Source organism: Macrobrachium nipponense, chromosome 25 (assembly GCF_015104395.2).
Source record: "Macrobrachium nipponense isolate FS-2020 chromosome 25, ASM1510439v2, whole genome shotgun sequence".
NCBI lineage: Eukaryota > Metazoa > Arthropoda > Malacostraca > Decapoda > Palaemonidae > Macrobrachium > Macrobrachium nipponense.
Genome location: NC_087214.1, coordinates 65,695,524 through 65,712,932, shown reverse-complemented (window position 1 = coordinate 65,712,932; position 17,409 = coordinate 65,695,524). Strand labels below are relative to the sequence as shown.

The 17,409-nt window shown below is 42.9% G+C and overlaps 1 protein-coding gene across 1 annotated transcript in view; it reads left to right on the top strand.

Annotated features, from left to right (window-relative positions):
* The window catches only part of LOC135199481 (RUN domain-containing protein 1-like), a 41,081-nt gene extending 23,734 nt beyond the window's left edge, over positions 1-17,347 (top strand). Inside the window, exons 8-14 of the mRNA XM_064227573.1 lie at positions 442-608; positions 797-930; positions 13,476-13,671; positions 14,959-15,117; positions 16,213-16,358; positions 16,553-16,647; positions 16,890-17,347. Of these exons, the coding sequence (XP_064083643.1) occupies positions 442-608; positions 797-930; positions 13,476-13,671; positions 14,959-15,117; positions 16,213-16,358; positions 16,553-16,647; positions 16,890-16,996 (1,004 nt within the window). The 3' untranslated portion in view covers positions 16,997-17,347. The remainder of the gene's footprint in view (positions 1-441; positions 609-796; positions 931-13,475; positions 13,672-14,958; positions 15,118-16,212; positions 16,359-16,552; positions 16,648-16,889) is intronic.
* Positions 17,348-17,409: the final 62 nt, after the last annotated feature.

Sequence of the window (17,409 nt, the reverse complement as noted above, 5' to 3'; positions counted from 1 at the left end):
TATATGTACTATATATATCTATGACACAGATACTATTACCTACAAGGGCTGTAGAGCTTCAATACATTTAATAAAAACATGCATGAAATGCTCATAAAGCACATAGCAGAAAAGAGGACAAGAGTAAAATTGTCCAATGAGGTAGGATGATCCTCTCTGCAAGCAAGCACAGGCACTTTGTTAGATCTGATCATGTTCCAGCCAGTGCTAGAAAACCAAACTGATATTTTTAACTTGGCATTAAAGTCTGTTTTACTGACATAGAAATTCCCTTCCAGAAGTATGATTTGTCTTGGAAACCTGACCATCAAGTGTCATTACGTTTGAATTTCCAAAAAGACGACAAGTAATTACTTTGGGATTCAATTTTTCAACTTTCTGACATTGTACTGTGGATGTTTGGATAGAGAATCTTTCATTTTGGTCTTAAATCCACTACAGGTGAAGCAGGTGAGAAGGAAGTAGACCCCAAAACAACAAAATGTGGTTGCAAGGAACCTCAGCAAAGACATCCTGGTGTTGGAAGATCGCACGAAGCTGAACGCAGGCAGGGGAGATCTGGGGCTATACCTTCTAAATTAAGTCAAGGGAGCAGTGAGAAGGAACAGGTGATTTCTGTGTATTCTGAATGTTAATGTATTAAACCCTGTGTTTAATGGTCATTAACAATATTGTAGCAATGTACTGTAATAGCAAACTTGGTGGTTTAAGAGCAAAATGCCTTTAACAAAACATTTGCCTTAAGTATCATATATTCTTTCATTTAGACATGATTGGATGTGTGTTTAAATTTCAGCTACGCAGGGAGACTGAACATATCGTGAAACGAGCTACAATACTACTGAATATGCTTTCATTTGGTTGCGGTCCAAACCATCACAGATTCCAGAAGAATACGCTTAAGAAAACGCCTCAAGGAAACCATTATGGGTAAGTGTAGAGAATTCTACAAGTTATTAGACAAGTCTTAGGATTACTGTAAAGGTATGCATATATGCAAAATAAAATCAAAGTTAAGGTCTTGAGGGAAAATGGGTACATCGAAATGCATAACTGGTTTTTTAAATACAGTCATCCAAGATTAGATGACATCCAAGCATCAGCTACTAAAATGTTATTAAGCATCGGATATTTGACTTGGCTCCACTCTCTCCCTGTATCACTCCTGCCATTCCTATATACTTTTGCAAATGTCAGTTCTTCATTTGTGGTGAGAACTTAACCCTTCTTCAAACTAACTTTTGGATTAATTGCTTCCATAATCATTTTCTCAGTGCATCTACATGTATAGGCTTCATAAAGAATAGCTAGATAAACTTAACCTACACCTTTCAGGGCTGGATCAGTTCAAGCAATTCAGCTATTTGCTTGTCCCCATGTCCTTACTTACTTTTCTGGATGGTATGTCTGTATCTGTCCAAATTTGCTTTACAGATAGGCTGACATTGCTCCCTTAGGAATTAAGGCAGTTTGGAGTAAGCTGGATGTATTTACAGTACCAGTAATTTACATTTTTAAGTTTGCTCTACTTCTTCAGAATTTGTCCTTATGGATATTTCAACCATGCTAAAAAAAATTGTATACAAATCTACAGCAAATATTTAGAACCTCCCAAGAACATGAAAATGTATATTTGTTCATGCCACTTACCTGACAGATATATATATAGCTGTATTTTCTGAAGTCCGACAGAATTTCAAAACTCGCGGCACACGCAGTGGGCGGCCAGGTGGTAGTACCCATTCCCGCCGCTGGGAGGCGGATATCAGGAACCATTCCCATTTTCTATTCATATTTTTTCTGTCGCCGGTCGGTAAACAACTGTTTACAGACCTCTGCTCAGGATTTTTTGGATTTGACTCGCTTTTAAGTATCTGATTGGTTTTTTGGTATTGAATTGGATTGTTGAATTGGCATGCGCGATAGTGGACCGTTTTTTGATTTTGGATTGACTTTTCTATAAAAGATATGTCTGGATCAAGTGCTGTGAGTTTCAGAGTGTGTGTGAGGACTGATTGTAAGGTGAGGCTACCGAAAGCATCGGTAGACCCCCACACAGTATGTATGAGTTGTAGGGGGCATAATTATTTGGTGGATAATCGGTGCAATGAATGTGAGAGATTGACCGATGATGATTGGAGAGTATATGAGTCCTATCGCCTTAAATTGGAGCGCGATAGGATCAGGAGGTCTTCCTCCAGGAGTGGTTCTACCAAAGGTAAGGCTAATATCTCTCCTGCATTAACACCTGTAGAGTTTGCAACCCCTAAACCTGTGTTGCCTTCGGGCTCTGATTCTGTGTCGGGAGAAGCTAATGCTCTCTCTCTTATTTTGGAGTCTCTACGCACTCTAGAGACCAAAGTGAAAGCCTTGGAAACTGGCTCAGTTCAAGTGTGTGATCGTGCCCCTAGTGTTGTGGAGGGGGCGTCAGATCGGCCCCATAATGCCTCTAGGCCTAGACCTCTATCGGACTCCCAAGACTCAGGGAGTAGGTATGTCGAAAGCCGCAAGAGGGTTACGGGGGCTCCCCACCGATCTGGCGTCCCTTCGGCAGGCCTTGTAGCAAAGTCCCAGGCTGCCAAGGAGCGCGCACGAGCGCGCGTCCTGAAAGAGTACATTTCGTCCTCCGAAGCGTCCTCCCCGCGCAAGGGGTGGAGCGCTCGGAGAGACTCTCGTCCTCTGAAAAGGACGTTTCACGTTGAGGACGCTTCACGTCCTGTATCGCCGCTTTCGTCGGAGGATGCGTATGACGCTTTTCCGCCTCAGAAAAGGGGTAAGATCTCCTCCGATGAGGACGCTGGGTTGCGTGCACAGCGCGTCTACCTGAGAAGCAGGTACCTGTACCTGTGAAAGGAAGGAAGGAGCGTCCCCTCGCCCCTCGTCTTCTCTCGCAGGATCAGTCCTGCTTCCTCTGTTCGTTCTTCTCCAACGAAGAACATTCTTTTGTCCCTTCAGGACCAGCTATCGACGCTTATGGCTCAGAGGAACTCGCCCAGCAGCAGTCGAGCCTAAGCGGAGGAAGGACCTTAGACTGCCCGTCAAGAGGACGAAGCAGTCTCCTTCTCCCTCTCCTACTTCGTCTCGTTCGCCGATCGCTTCTCCTTCGGCGATTCGCCGATCTCGTTCGTCCTCTAGGAGGACGTTGCGTCAAGACGCTTTTTAGGAGGACGCTCAGCACGACGTTCGACAGGACGCTAGGCAGGACGCTAGGCAGGACGCTTGGCAGGACGTTGGCAGGACGTTCGGCAGGACGTTCGGCAGGACGTTCGGCAGGACGTCGGACAGGACGCTAGGCAGGACGTTCGTCAGGACGCTCGCCAGGACGCTCGGCAGGGGACGCTCGCCAGGACGTCGCAGGACGCTTGGCAGGAAGCTCGCATGGACGTTCAGGGCTCTTTTCAAGACGCTTTTGGGGACTCCGACCAAGAAGTCGTACCCCAAGACGCTAGTTTGCGCGCACAGGCACGTATTCCAGCGAAAATGTCTTCCCTTTCGTTTAAGAAACGCAAGGACGCTTCTCTGGCAAGTGAGGATGCCTCGGGTGGCGATAGGGACGCTCGTCCTCGTCAGGAAGCTCTACCTGCTTCAAGTAGTAAGCATCATAGAGAGGACAGCCGAAATAAGGCTTCATCTAGCAAGGATAGGGGTCCTTTGATTAAGTCAAGACCCGACATTAGGACGCCCTCTCCGGACAGGCGGTCTCCGCTTCCGTGTAGAGAAGAAGGAGAGCTGAGTAGTTCGGCTGACTCGGTTGAAGAGGAACCTTCTGCGGCCCCTTCAATTTCAGACTACAAAGTTCTCGTGCGGCTGTTGCGTTCTTCTTTCGAAGACAAGTTTCAGCCTGCAGCTCCCAAGTCTCCTCCTTCGCAGTTTTCATCATCTAAAACTGGTAAAACCCCGGAGTTTGTGGAGATGAAAACTTCGCTCTCCACTAAACGTGCGTTTAAGAAACTCCAAGATTGGATGGTACGAAGGAGAGATCAAGGCAAGACGACTTTCGCCTTGCCTCCAGCTAGACTCAGAGGAAAAGGGGGCATTTGGTATAGAACCAAAGAAGAAGTAGGAGTTCGTATCCCTTCTTCAGCTCAAGGAGATTTCTCCAGCTTGGTGGATTCGCAGAGGAGGTCTCTTTTATCCTCTGCTAAAGTGACCTGGACCTCTACGGAGACGGACCATCATTTGAAGGGTCTGCTCCGGACTCTTGAAGTGTTCAACTTCCTTGACTGGTGTTTGGGAGTTCTGGATCTACAAGCGAGAAGCCCAGAATCTCTCAGTCTGGGGGAGCTGTCCAGCGTGTTAGCATGTATAGACAAAGCCGTCAGGGATGGTTCGGAAGAGATCGTTTCTCATTTTGGAACGGCCTTATTGAAAAAGAGAGCTTTGCTGTGCAATTTCACAGCTCGTTCGGTAACGCCAGCTCAGAAAGCGGATTTGCTGTTTTCTCCTCTTTCGAACCATCTCTTCCCCCAGACTTTAGTAAAGGACCTGACTAACAGTTTGCAGGAGAAGGCAACGCAGGACCTTTTGGCCCAGTCTACAAGACGTTCGACAGTACCTTCAACCTCTTCAGCTGCGGTTCGACCGCCGAAGAAGGTTAAGCCCTTTCGTGGGGCTCCCCCTCGAGAGCAGCTCCTCGAGGGAGAGGGTTTTCACGAGGAAGAGCTTCCTTTAAGTCAAAGCCTTCCAAGTGAGAAGCATGTCCTTCAGACACCAGTCGGAGCCAGACTGAAGTTTTTTGCGGGAGCGTGGAGAGAGAGGGACACGGACTCTTGGTCCCTCAAGATCGTGGAGCAGGGGTACAAGATCCCCTTTTTAGATCTTCCTCCTCTTTCTACGACTCCCAGAGACCTTTCTCCATCCTATCAGGGAGAGAAGAAGCAAGTGTTATTCGATCTCCTTCAACAAATGATCGAGAAAAGAGCGGTGGAACAAGTCGCAGACCTGGGGTCCCCAGGTTTTTACAACAGGATTTTCCTACTGCCGAAGCAGTCGTCAGGGTGGCGTCCAGTTCTAGATGTAAGCAGGCTCAATCTTTTCGTGGAAAAGACCAAATTCACGATGGAGACGCCTCATTCTGTTCTGGGAGCCTTGAGACCGGGCGACTGGATGGTGTCCTTGGACTTGCAGGACGCTACTTCCACATCCCAATCCACCCTCTTTCAAGAAAATATCTAAGGTTTGTCTTAGACAAAAAAGTGTGGCAGTTCAGAGCTATGTGTTTCGGCCTGACCACGGCTCCAATGGTGCTCACCGTAGTCATGAAGAATGTGGCGAGGTGGCTACACTCTTCGGGGATAAGAGTTTCCCTGTACCTCGACGACTGGCTGATCAGAGCGTCGTCGAGAGAAGGTGTCTGAAGGACTTGCAGTTCACTTTAGCCCTAGCAAAGTCCCTGGGACTTCTTGTCAACCTCGAAAAGTCGCATCTGACCCCGACACAGTCCATCGTGTATCTGGGGATTCAGATGGATTCAGTGGCTTTTCGAGCGTTTCCGTCCCAGGAACGTCAGCGGCTAGGATTAGAAAAGATCTCGGCCTTCTTAGGAAAGAGACTTGCTCGGCGAGGGAATGGATGAGTCTGCTGGGAACCATTTCCTCGCTAGAAAGGTTTGTTTCCTTGGGAAGACTGCACCTCAGGCGCCTCCAATTTTTCCTTGCGGACGAGTGGAAGGCCAAGGACGATCTCAATGCAATATGGAGAATATCGCTTCCGATAAAGAACCATCTAAGATGGTGGTTGGACCCTCAGAAGCTTCAGGAAGGTGTGTCCCTAAGTCTTCTGAGCCCCGACCTAGTGTTGTTCTCCGACGCTTCCATCACGGGCTGGGGAGCAACACTAGGAGGGAAGGAAGTGTCAGGCTCCTGGAGAGGGGAACAGGTAGCCTGGCATATAAATGTCAAAGAACTGGCAGCAATATTTCTGTCCCTGCAGTTCTTCGAAAGGAGTTTGAAGAACAAGATTGTTCAGGTAAACTCGGACAATACCACAGCACTCGCTTATCTAAAAAATCAGGGAGGAACACACTCCAGAACTTTGTTTTCCCTGGCGAGAGAGATTCTGCTGTGGGCAAAGAGAAGAAATGTGACAATCCTGACGAGGTTCATTGCAGGAGTGCAAAACGTCAGGGCAGATCTTCTCAGTCGTCGGAACAAATCCTACCGACGGAATGGACCTTGAACGAAGACTTGTGTCGAGACCTTTGGACGTTGTGGGGACGTCCGCTGGTCGACTTATTCGCAACGTCAAGGACCAAGAGACTTCCTCTTTATTGCTCCCCGGTCCTGGATCCAGAAGCGATCGCAGTAGATGCGTTGCTTTGGAATTGGACGGGTCTAGACCTGTACGCCTTCCCACCATTCAAGATTTTGGGGGAAGTCATGAGGAAGTTTGCGGCCTCAGAAGGGACGAGGTTGACCCTGATCGCTCCGATGTGGCCAGCGAGAGAATGGTTCACAGAGGTCATGTCTTTCCTTGTAGACTTTCCAAGGACATTGCCCTGGAGGAAAGATCTACTCAAACAGCCTCACTTCGAAAGGTTTCACCAAAACCTCTCCGCTCTGGGTCTGACTGCGTTCAGACTATCGAAAAGTTGGCCAGAGCGAGAGGTTTTTCGAAAGCAGCTGCGAGAGCAATCGCACATGCAAGACGTGCTTCCACAAGAGCTGTTTACCAATCGAAGTGGGCTTCCTTCAGGGCATGGTGTAAAAAGGAGGGAGTTTCCTCTTCCTCGACCTCTGTGAACCAGATAGCTGATTTTCTGCTCTTTCTCAGGAATGTGCAGAAATTAGCGGTCCCTACCATCAAGGGATACAAAAGCATGTTGTCAGCGGTTTTTAGGCACAGAGGCCTTGACCTTTCTGACAACAAGGACATTCATGACCTTTTAAAATCTTTCGAGACTTCGAAGATTCCTCAAATGAGACCTCCGTCATGGAACCTTGACGTGGTTCTTAAATTCCTTATGTCAAGTCCTTTCGAACCGCTTCAGGCAGCGTCTCTTCGAAACTTGACAAGGAAGGCTCTTTTCCTAACTTCTCTTGCGACGGCTAAGAGAGTTAGTGAAATTCAAGCGTTTAGTAATTTAATGGGATTGAAAGGAGACAATGCTGTCTGCTCGTTGAACCCAACTTTCTTGGCGAAGAATGAAAATCCTTCGAACCCTTGGCCGAAAACTTTCGAGATCAAGGGTATGTCAAGTCTGGTGGGCCAAGAACCAGAGAGAGTCCTGTGCCCGGTCAGGGCTCTCAAGTTCTATGTACATAGAACAAAAGAGGTAAGAGGTCCCTCAGGTAATCTCTGGTGCTCCGTGAAGAGACCAGAGTTACCTTTATCGAAGAATGCTGTTGCTTTCTTTCTAAGGGACGTCATTAAGGAGGCTCATTCATCTTTCCAGAAGACTGATTTGAGCCTCTTACGAGTGAAAGCGCACGAAGTTCGAGCTGTCGCTACCTCTCTTGCCTTCCAAAAGAACATGTCAATCAAGGACATTCTTGATTGCACCTTTTGGAGGAGTAACTCCGTCTTCGCCTCACATTACCTAAGGGATGTGAGAACGATTTACGACGATTGTAATTCACTGGGGCCATACGTTTCTGCGGACACAGTCTTGGGGTCCGGAAGTAGCTCTGTCCCTATCCCTTAGTTAGGATTAGGTTAGTTTGGTTGTTGTGTTTTTAGGTTATGGTGAGTCTTATGTGAAGATCTCCCATCCTTTAGTTAGTTTTAAGGGGTTTTTGTGAATAGTTGGTCAGGTGGTGGTCAGTTGCTTCGTTGCCCTCATATGTATGGCCTCGATGGTCTTGTCACGTTGAGGTCTCGTACCCGTTGACAGATCATCCAGAGCGCACCAGCACTACAGGTCTCCACCTGGCTGGCAACTCTGATTAAAGCAAAAGCAGGCTTAAGTGACAGTAATCACATAGTCTACTTTGCAAACAGGTGAGGAACCAAGATGTATATCATCTACTTAATTTAAGTTTCCTAAAAAATCCTATTCTGTCTCTTCCCACCATCCGAAGGTGGGATTCAGCTATATATATATCTGTCAGGTAAGTGGCATGAACAAAATGTTATTGTTATTATACAATTAAGTTTGTTCATACTTACCTGGCAGATATATATAATTAAATTGCCCGCCCTCCTCCCCTCAGGAGACAGTGGCATAATATATGAATAGAAAATGGGAATGGTTCCTGATATCCGCCTCCCAGCGGCGGGAATGGGTACTACCACCTGGCCGCCCACTGCGTGTGCCGCGAGTTTTGAAATTCTGTCGGACTTCAGAAAATACAGCTATATATATATCTGCCAGGTAAGTATGAACAAACTTAATTGTATAATAACAATAACATATTTCTTCCATAGAATACAGTACTATATAGTTAGTTACCCAGCTACCAATCCATTTTCTTTTGAGAACTGTGTTCCATTTAATAGTACTGAAGGAAATGTTATCCTGTCATAAGAGACATTTTTTATCTTAGTATTTTGCAAAAATAACTTGCACTATGGAATATTTGCATACTCAGAAATACTTGTTGATTTTAGACTTGACAGTATAGTTAATTTCTGACATCCATGTCAATAAGGTTTCTTGACCCTTAGCATTAAAACTGTTAGTATGGAAATACAGTAATAGTGCATCAGTACTGCTATGTCTGTATTCGAAGAGAGAGAGTTGAATTAACAGACTCTTCATGTTTAAATTTGATAGACTATGGAACCTTCTCTGCATATTCTATAGGTGGGTGAATGGTGAGGGGCTGAACTTGGGTGGGATTTCGTGCAGACTATTGTCCTAACATAAGGACGTAGTGCAGTATCCTAAAACGGGGCCCAAGGTACTAAAATTATAGGTTAGTGGTAACATTTAGGCTGTCAAAAAAAAAAAAAATCTGGATAAACTTTATATCATATAAAGCATGGTGACTGGTCCAGTGATAGTTTTATTATGGAAAATAATAGGTGCTTTCAGTGAGGATATGTGCCAAAATGGAAGTTTCCTTTTACAACCTAAATATTTGAAATTTGTGAGCCCCAAAATCTGTCTGTGGCAAAGCATACGCTGACCAGTTATGGACATGGCAATATTTTTCTCTTATTGCTTTTTTGCTTTGAATTAATTTTTTGGGTATAAAGCTGGTTTTTGGTGTCATTTTGAAGCTTAATATCTGTACTTTAATATGTTACAAAATGGACAAAATGGAAAACAAGATGATTGTTAAAGTGCTCCAATGAATTTGCCAAATATTTTTGGTTGAAGAAGACATCGAAATGTTGGGAATAAGAAGATACTTGATGTCGGAATCTCAAAGGATTCCCATAGGCATGAAGAACAGGTCATCTTTCCCTGATGTACTGTAGTATTTAGTCCTGGTGATTTTAGAGTGCGAGCAATTTGTTGACTGCTATCTTTAGTAATCTAGTTTTGCCAGCCAATTGTCTTCATTTCTGAAATGTGAGATGTAACTTCTGACTTCCTAAATGAACATGTTAGTCATTCTCTTTCCAAAGTTGTCAGGGAGACAACCGTTATTTCCAGCTCCATTTTTGAGTTTGTTGTAGTGACAAGTTAACCTTTAAGATATGTTTTTTAATCATCATCAGAAGCCCAGTTTTATCATTTCCACTGAATTTGCAGATTTTTATGCCCTGGAAAAGTTTCAATAATTTTTGTCATTTTGATTAGTTCTGCATTTTCTCATGGCTTCTAAAAAATGGCGTCTTTAGGCAAATGTTTATTATTAATCAATCAGCTGTTAAATACATCCACATCTTTCTATGGCATTTTCAGTATTCAGAAGTCATGTTAGTTTTTGTTCCTTCCATGAAATAATTTTGGAGATACTACTTCCAATCATTTTCTTTCTTATTTATTTTGGCTTGAATATTACTATACTGTACTACTGTGTTTTTTCCCGGTTGTAATTTTTTCCGTTTGCTAACCACATATGTTTGACAGCATATTTACAAATACATAGTATTTTGTTCATGCAACTTACCTGACAGATATATATATAGCTGTATTTTCTGAAGTCTGACAGAATTTTCAAAACTCGCGGCACACGCAGTGGGCGGCCAGGTGGTAGTACCCATTCCTGCCGCTGGGAGGCGGATATCAGGAACCATTCCCATTTTCTATTCATATTTTTTCTGTCGCCGGTCAGTAAACACCTGTTTACAGACCTCCGCCTAGGATTTTTTGGATTGACTCGTTATTAAGTATCTGGATTGACTTTTGGTTATTGATTCTGGATTGTTGGATTGGCATACGCGATAGTGGACTGTTTTTTTATTTTGAATTGGCTAGTCAGAAGAGAGATGTCTGAAGGACCTTCAGTTCACGTTAGCCTTGGCGAGGTCCCTGGGACTTCTGGTCAACCTCGAAAAGTCACATCTGACCCCAACACAGTCCATCGTGTATCTGGGGATTCAGATGGATTCAGTGGCTTTTCGGGCGTTTCCGTCCCAGGAACGACAGCTGCAAGGCTTAGAGAAAGTTTCGGCCTTCCTGGGGAAAGGAACTTGCTCGGCGAGGGAATGGATGAGTCTGCTGGGCACCATTTCCTCGCTGGAAAAGTTTGTTTCCCTGGGGAGACTACACCTCAGGCCTCTCCAGTTTTTCCTGGCAGAAGAATGGAGAGTCAAAGAGGATCTGGATGCGACCTTGAAGATCACCGAATCGGTGAAAAGAAAAACCATCTAAGATGTGGCTCGATCCTCGGAAGTTTCAAGAGGGGTTTATCTCTAAAGCTTCTGAGCCCTGACCTAGTGTTGTTTTCCGACGCCTCCGTGTCAGGTTGGGGAGCAACACTGGGGGGGGAAGAAGTGTCAGGCACCTGGAGGGGGGAACAGGTGTCCTGGCACATCAATGTGAAGGAACTAGCGGCGGTTTTCCTGGCGCTACAGTTCTTCGAGGAAAAGGTTGCAGACAAAGTTGTTCAAGTCAACTCGGACAACACCACGGCCCTTGCGTACCTAAAGAATCAGGGAGGAACACACTCCCGGCCTCTATTTCACCTAGCGAAGGAGATTCTGCTGTGGGCAAGTGCAAGGTGAGTCAAGGTCCTGACGAGATTCATCGCAGGAGTCCAGAACGTCAGAGCGGACCTTCTCAGCCGACAGGACCAAATCCTGCCTACAGAATGGACTCTGCATCAAGACGTTTGTCGGGAGCTATGGAAGCTCTGGGGACGTCCTCTGGTCGACCTATTTGCGACGTCGAGGACAAAGAGGTTGCCTCTTTATTGCTCCCCTGTGTTAGATCCAGGAGCGATCGCTATAGACGCACTGCTCTGGGATTGGACGAACTTAGACCTATATGCCTTCCCGCCATTCAAGATCATGGGGGAAGTCATGAGGAAGTTCGCGGCGTCGGAGGGGACGAGGTTGACCCTGATCGCCCCGATGTGGCCCGCAAGAGAATGGTTCACGGAGGTAATGTCCTCCCTTGTAGATTTCCCAAGGACGTTGCCCTGGAGGAGAGATCTACTCAAACAGCCCCACTTCGAAAGATATCACCAAAACCTCTCCGCTCTGGGTCTGACTGCGTTCAGACTATCGAAAAGTTGGCCAGAGCGAGAGGTTTTTCTAAATCAGCTGCAAAAGCGATTGCCAACGCAAGGAGGGCTTCATCGAGAGCTGTTTACCAGTCAAAGTGGGTTTCCTTCAGGGCATGGTGTAGAAAGGAGGGAATTTCCTCTTCCACTACCTCTGTGAGCCAAATAGCCGATTTCCTGCTTTTCTTAAGGAATGTGCAGAAGTTGGCAGTCCCTACCATCAAGGGATATAAAAGTATGCTGTCAGCGGTCTTTCGGCACAGAGGCCTGGAACTTACTGACAACAGAGATCTTCACGATCTCTTGAGATCGTTTGAGACAACTAAGATACCTCAGGCGAGACCTCCTTCCTGGAACTTAGACTTGGTTCTAAGACTTTTGATGTCGAGTCCTTTCGAGCCTCTCCATACTGCGTCTCTTAGGAACTTGACAAGGAAAGCTCTTTTCCTAACTGCTCTGGCGACGGCGAAGAGAGTTAGCGAAATTCAAGCCATCAGTAAACAAGTGGGCTTCAAAGGTGACAACGCTGTCTGCTCTTTGAATCCCACTTTCTTAGCAAAAAATGAGAACCCGTCTAACCCTTGGCCCAAGAGCTTCGAAATTAAGGGTATGACAAGCCTTGTAGGCCAAGAACCTGAGAGAGTCCTGTGCCCTGTCAGGGCTCTCAAGTTTTACGTTCGCAAGACGAAGGAGGTACGAGGTCCCTCAGATAATCTGTGATGCTCTGTAAAGAGACCCGATTTACCATTGTCCAAGAATGCTTTGGCTTTCTTTCTAAGAGACATTATAAAAGAGGCTCATTCATCTTTCCAGAAGACTGATTTGAGCCTCTTGCGAGTGAAAGCTCACGAGGTCAGAGCGGTCGCAACCTCGCTTGCCTTCCAAAAGAACATGTCGATCAAGGACATCCTTGACGCCACCTTTTGGAGGAGCAATTCTGTATTCGCCTCACACTACTTGCGAGATGTGAGAACGATATACGAGGACTGTTGTTCTCTTGGGCCATACGTGTCTGCAGACACAGTCTTGGGGGCTGGAGGTAGCTCTCTCCTTATCCCTTAGTTAGGTTTAGGTTAGTTTTTATTATTGTGTTTTTAGGTTGTGGTGAGTCTTGTTTGAAGATCTCCCATCCCTTAGTTTAGTGTTCAAAGGGGTTTTGGATAGTTGGTCAGGTGGTGGTCAGTTGCTTCGTTGCCCTCATATGTATGGCTCGATGGTCTTGTCACGTTGAGGTCACGTCCCAGTTGACAGATCATCCAGAGCGCACCAGCACTACAGGTCTCCACCTGGCTGGCAACTCTGATTAAGCAAAAGCAGGCTTAAGTGACAGTAATCACAGAGTCTACTTTGCTAACAGGAGAGGAACCAATATATATATTATATACTTAATTTAAGTTTCCTACAAATCCTATTCTGTCTCTTCCCACCATCCGAAGGTGGGATTCAGCTATATATATATCTGTCAGGTAAGTTGCATGAACAAAATGTTATTGTTATAATACAATTAAGTTTGTTCATACTTACCTGGCAGATATATATAATTAAAGTGCCCACCCTCCTCCCCTCAGGAGACAGTGGCATTAATAAAATATGAATAGAAAATGGGAATGGTTCCTGATATCCACCTCCCAGCGGCGGGAATGGGTACTACCACCTGGCCGCCCACTGCGTGTGCCGCGAGTTTTGAAATTCTGTCGGACTTCAGAAAATACAGCTATATATATATCTGCCAGGTAAGTATGAACAAACTTAATTGTATTATAACAATAACATTTTTATCTCTGTGCAAGTTAGAACCTTGGGAACATAAACCAACTATTCCACAAAGAGCTGTTTGTATCATACATTTATACTAAATGTATTAAGAGTTGCATAAATAATCTGTTGTATTATCAAATAATTTTTGTGTCATTGCAGTGATTTGAGAGCAGCTCTCGAGATTTCCATAAATAATGTTCTAGAAATATTGGGCCCAGAAACGCCTGCTGATAGTGATTACACGAGCGACTCTGAAGAGATACCAGTTGTGGCGTACCATGAGGAATTAGTTCTGGCAGTTCGCAAGCAACTTGCTCCAGCACTGCGAGATCTGATACAGCACGGATTAATGCCTGTAAGTCAGTATTGGAATCCTTGGTAATACTCCTATCTGTCAATGGAAATATCTGAACTAAATGTGAGCATGTACACCTACTTAATTCTGGTTAGTAAAGTAGATTTTCTGTTGACATTCCTAGAAGCATGGGGATTGTAGAGTACATTACTTAATACTATTTCATAGTATGTTGTAATGACAAGTGGTATTAACTTTTCATAAGGTTTTTGATAATTGAACAGCACTGAATGAGAACTGTTTGTACCACAATACATGTCATACATGATACAGTGTGCAAGGATGTCAATCAGTAACTAATAATTTTTATGCAAGATTGATGAATACATATCATTACTGACAATTATAGAAATTCTGTCTTCCTGTCAGTGTATCAATGAGGGCTAGCTTTAAAGTCTTTTTGAAAGAAATTTTCCAGAAACCAGCATTCATTATGTACTTCTGCCTTTTCTGTCAACAAACAACTTTCATTGCAGCCTAATTTCTTTTACTGTAATATTTTAATGTGTGTTTTTAAGTCACATTTTTCTTTGATGGAGGTTACATAAAATAACTTTCTCTGCTCTGTCTTGCTTACTTTTCATGATTTCATTTACATTAATTTTTTCACAGTTTTTGAGCCATTCTATTGGTCTCTGTCCTGCTGCTAATTTTCTGACAGAGTGCCGTTCCTTTTCTTTGAGATCTCCATTTATTTTCCAGTAACTAAACACAACATTTCTTAACAACTTTGTCATTGGCATACTGTATGCCAAAAATACATAATAGGTTACATAATGTTGTGCATCTTGTGGAGGCTTCCACCCACAGTGCCTAGAACTACCTTATTTAGGTGATACAAAATGTTGTTTGCAGTGTTCCTTCAGTCCCCTGATACACTGCTTTCTGTCTATTAGTTTTCATCCAGTTCCTTGTATTGTCTTCCCTCTTAGCTGCCCAACTTCCCTAGCTTTGTCCTGCTTCAATTTTCACCTTTCATTGATGAGCAGATCCTTTGCAGAAGCCTCTTAAGAGATGTATTGTTGAAATTCATGAATTACATGTGATATTACCATAATACTAAGAAATCACAAAAGCAAGCATGTGATTCTTTATTAGCTGAAGCCACAGGGAAAATTAAAAAAATAAAAGATAAGAGTGCCAAGTACTTTCGTGTATTTAACACATCTTCGGGGCACAAAGATGTGTTAAATACACAAAAGTACTTGGCACTCTTGTCTTTTCTTTTTTAAATTTTCCCTGTGGCTCCAGCTAATAAGTAATATTACCACTTTAATCTAATTACAGGTTGGACAAAGCCAAAGTTTAGTGCCCTTTTTATCCTGTTTCCCTCAACGATCGCAAAAAGCTACCAAGTTGCTTCATGCGTGGGACCTTATCCTAAAATATTATCAGTTGAAAAAGGGTGACCAGTACAATCGTACACCAGCCAGGCGTTTGAGTCAGGTAAGTGATACAATTTATCTTAGTCCAGATGTTGAATCATTTTCTTGAACAATAATCCAATGCACATTTGATAATGGCCTTCCAGATGTTGAATCATTTTCTTGACCAATAATCCAATGCACATTTGATAATGGCCTTTTAACCTCTGAGTAGATATTCTACATTGTAACACTTCATTTGCCAATACGGTATAGTATTTTAATCCCTGAGTAACATACAATGTGTACTTATGTGTTTTGGTGATTAATTCTATAGGTAATCCTTACATGTTAACATAAGCTTTTTCTTAGCTTCTGGTAGTATTTTACTGGGTAGAAAACATAGCTTAACTGTAAAATGTAATGAAGTTTCATATATCACATGAGTAATGTCTTAACAATTTTTTTTTTTGGTGGTAAATTTGTTTTGTTCCTTAAGACAAATTTACAGTTTTACTGCTCATTGCTTAAGGCCTTCAACTGTGAATCAGATCCTGTTAATATTGGTGACTTTTAGACAATAGATACAATATATGTGTATTAATAACCATTTAGGGGCTGGATTAGTATAAATGCCAGCTTAGAGGATGTATGTTTATTTCTTAAAAATGGTTCTCATTCATTGCAACAAAATTTTTAGAACAATTTCTAAGAAGTGTGCCTGTTACATTCAGTACTGCCTTTCGTTACTTTGTCAAGGTAGCAGATATATCCTTGTCTTCATTTTGTAAAGCACAGGAGTCCATTTCTCAATTCATGGAAGTATACTAGGGAATTGGAAGCTAACTGAGACACCCATTTACTCTTACAAGTTGCCCCTAAAATTCATCATTATTTGAAGTTTTTTGTCGAGACACTCAAGGCTGGAATATAAAGTTTGGGAGCTGAAGGTGGAGGAAATTAAGACTTGTCTAAGTGAACGTGACTTTGCTGATTTGTTAGTATTTCCAGATCTTGGACCTACCTTTAAACATTAAGCAAACTTATTCTGCTATCAAATAATTTCTAAAAACACTAGGGAAACATTTCAAATGAAAATCTGTATGAGACTACACAAGTTCTGTATTAGAATAATCCCAACCTCTTAATAATTTATTTGTATTACCATTATCTGCAGAGTTTTAACTTAGAAATCACTGGTGGGTCAGCGCTAACCAGCAAACAAGCGTTATTGAGCATCATTGGCAGTATTATTGCGTCTCATTCCCCACTGAAACGAAGCTACGATTCCCACTTTAAAGCCTTTGTTTGTGCTGCATTGAAGTAAGTTTATTTCCAAGTTCAAAGGTGATTTGCTTTCATTGATGTTGTTGACACAGAAATGAACATTGGGTTGAATCATTTTTATTAATGAAAATGTCATTGTTACGTTTCTGTTAATGCTTTGTGTCTAATGAAATATTTGCTGTAAAGTAATGAAGACAGAAATAATAGTCTTTATTTTTTTTTTCTTGCAGCCAGAAGAAATTGATAACCTGGCTTCGCCATATATTCAGGACACAAGTTTTAACTGAGAATTACTATCAGTCATGGAGCTATGTAAGCAAAACAGGTACGTATGCGTCTTCCCTACTGCTATGCAGTTGTCTAATTTTAAACTCTCAAAATAGAAAAAGATAGTTTAATTATTTGACAAGTTCTAAACTTAGAACCAAAGTACTGTAGATTGGATCACAATAATAATACAGTATTAAAAAATGACTTAAAAATCGTGACGTTAACGATTTTACGTACTGTCGTTTATACGTTACTTTAATGACTGTACTGTATGTAGTACTCTATTATTTATTTCAGGCTTTGAAGATGCCTTCCGGTCCTTGGAGAAACTCAACAAATATAACCTCGATTTGCCTGTTGACTTAGCTGTGCAACCTTTCCAAAACATTAAGGATGCATTTTAAATTAAAAGCATAGTTACCTGATGGTGTTGGCAGAGTGAGAAAGGAAATATTTAACAATATTATGAAGCTGGGGGTCTTCCTTACTGAAATTGCAAAGAAGTATTTTATTTTTTTGTTTTGAGCCTTCCCATATCAGTCCTTTAGTATTATAAGAACAAAAAAATATATATTGTACGTACTGTGCGGTATGATAGTATTTATTCTAAGAGAAGTATGACTTTGAGTTTGCATTTTATTTTTATGACCAGTGTATAAGGGCTGTAGTTTATCCTCTTACTATTACTATAGTACTCTATGACTAAACTATCTATCCAGTTTGCAGCCAAATATAGAATGCAATATAATGCAAAACGGTTCTTTTTTTACCCTAATGCTAATATTCCTAGTAATGCATATGAGTAGACGAAGGCTAA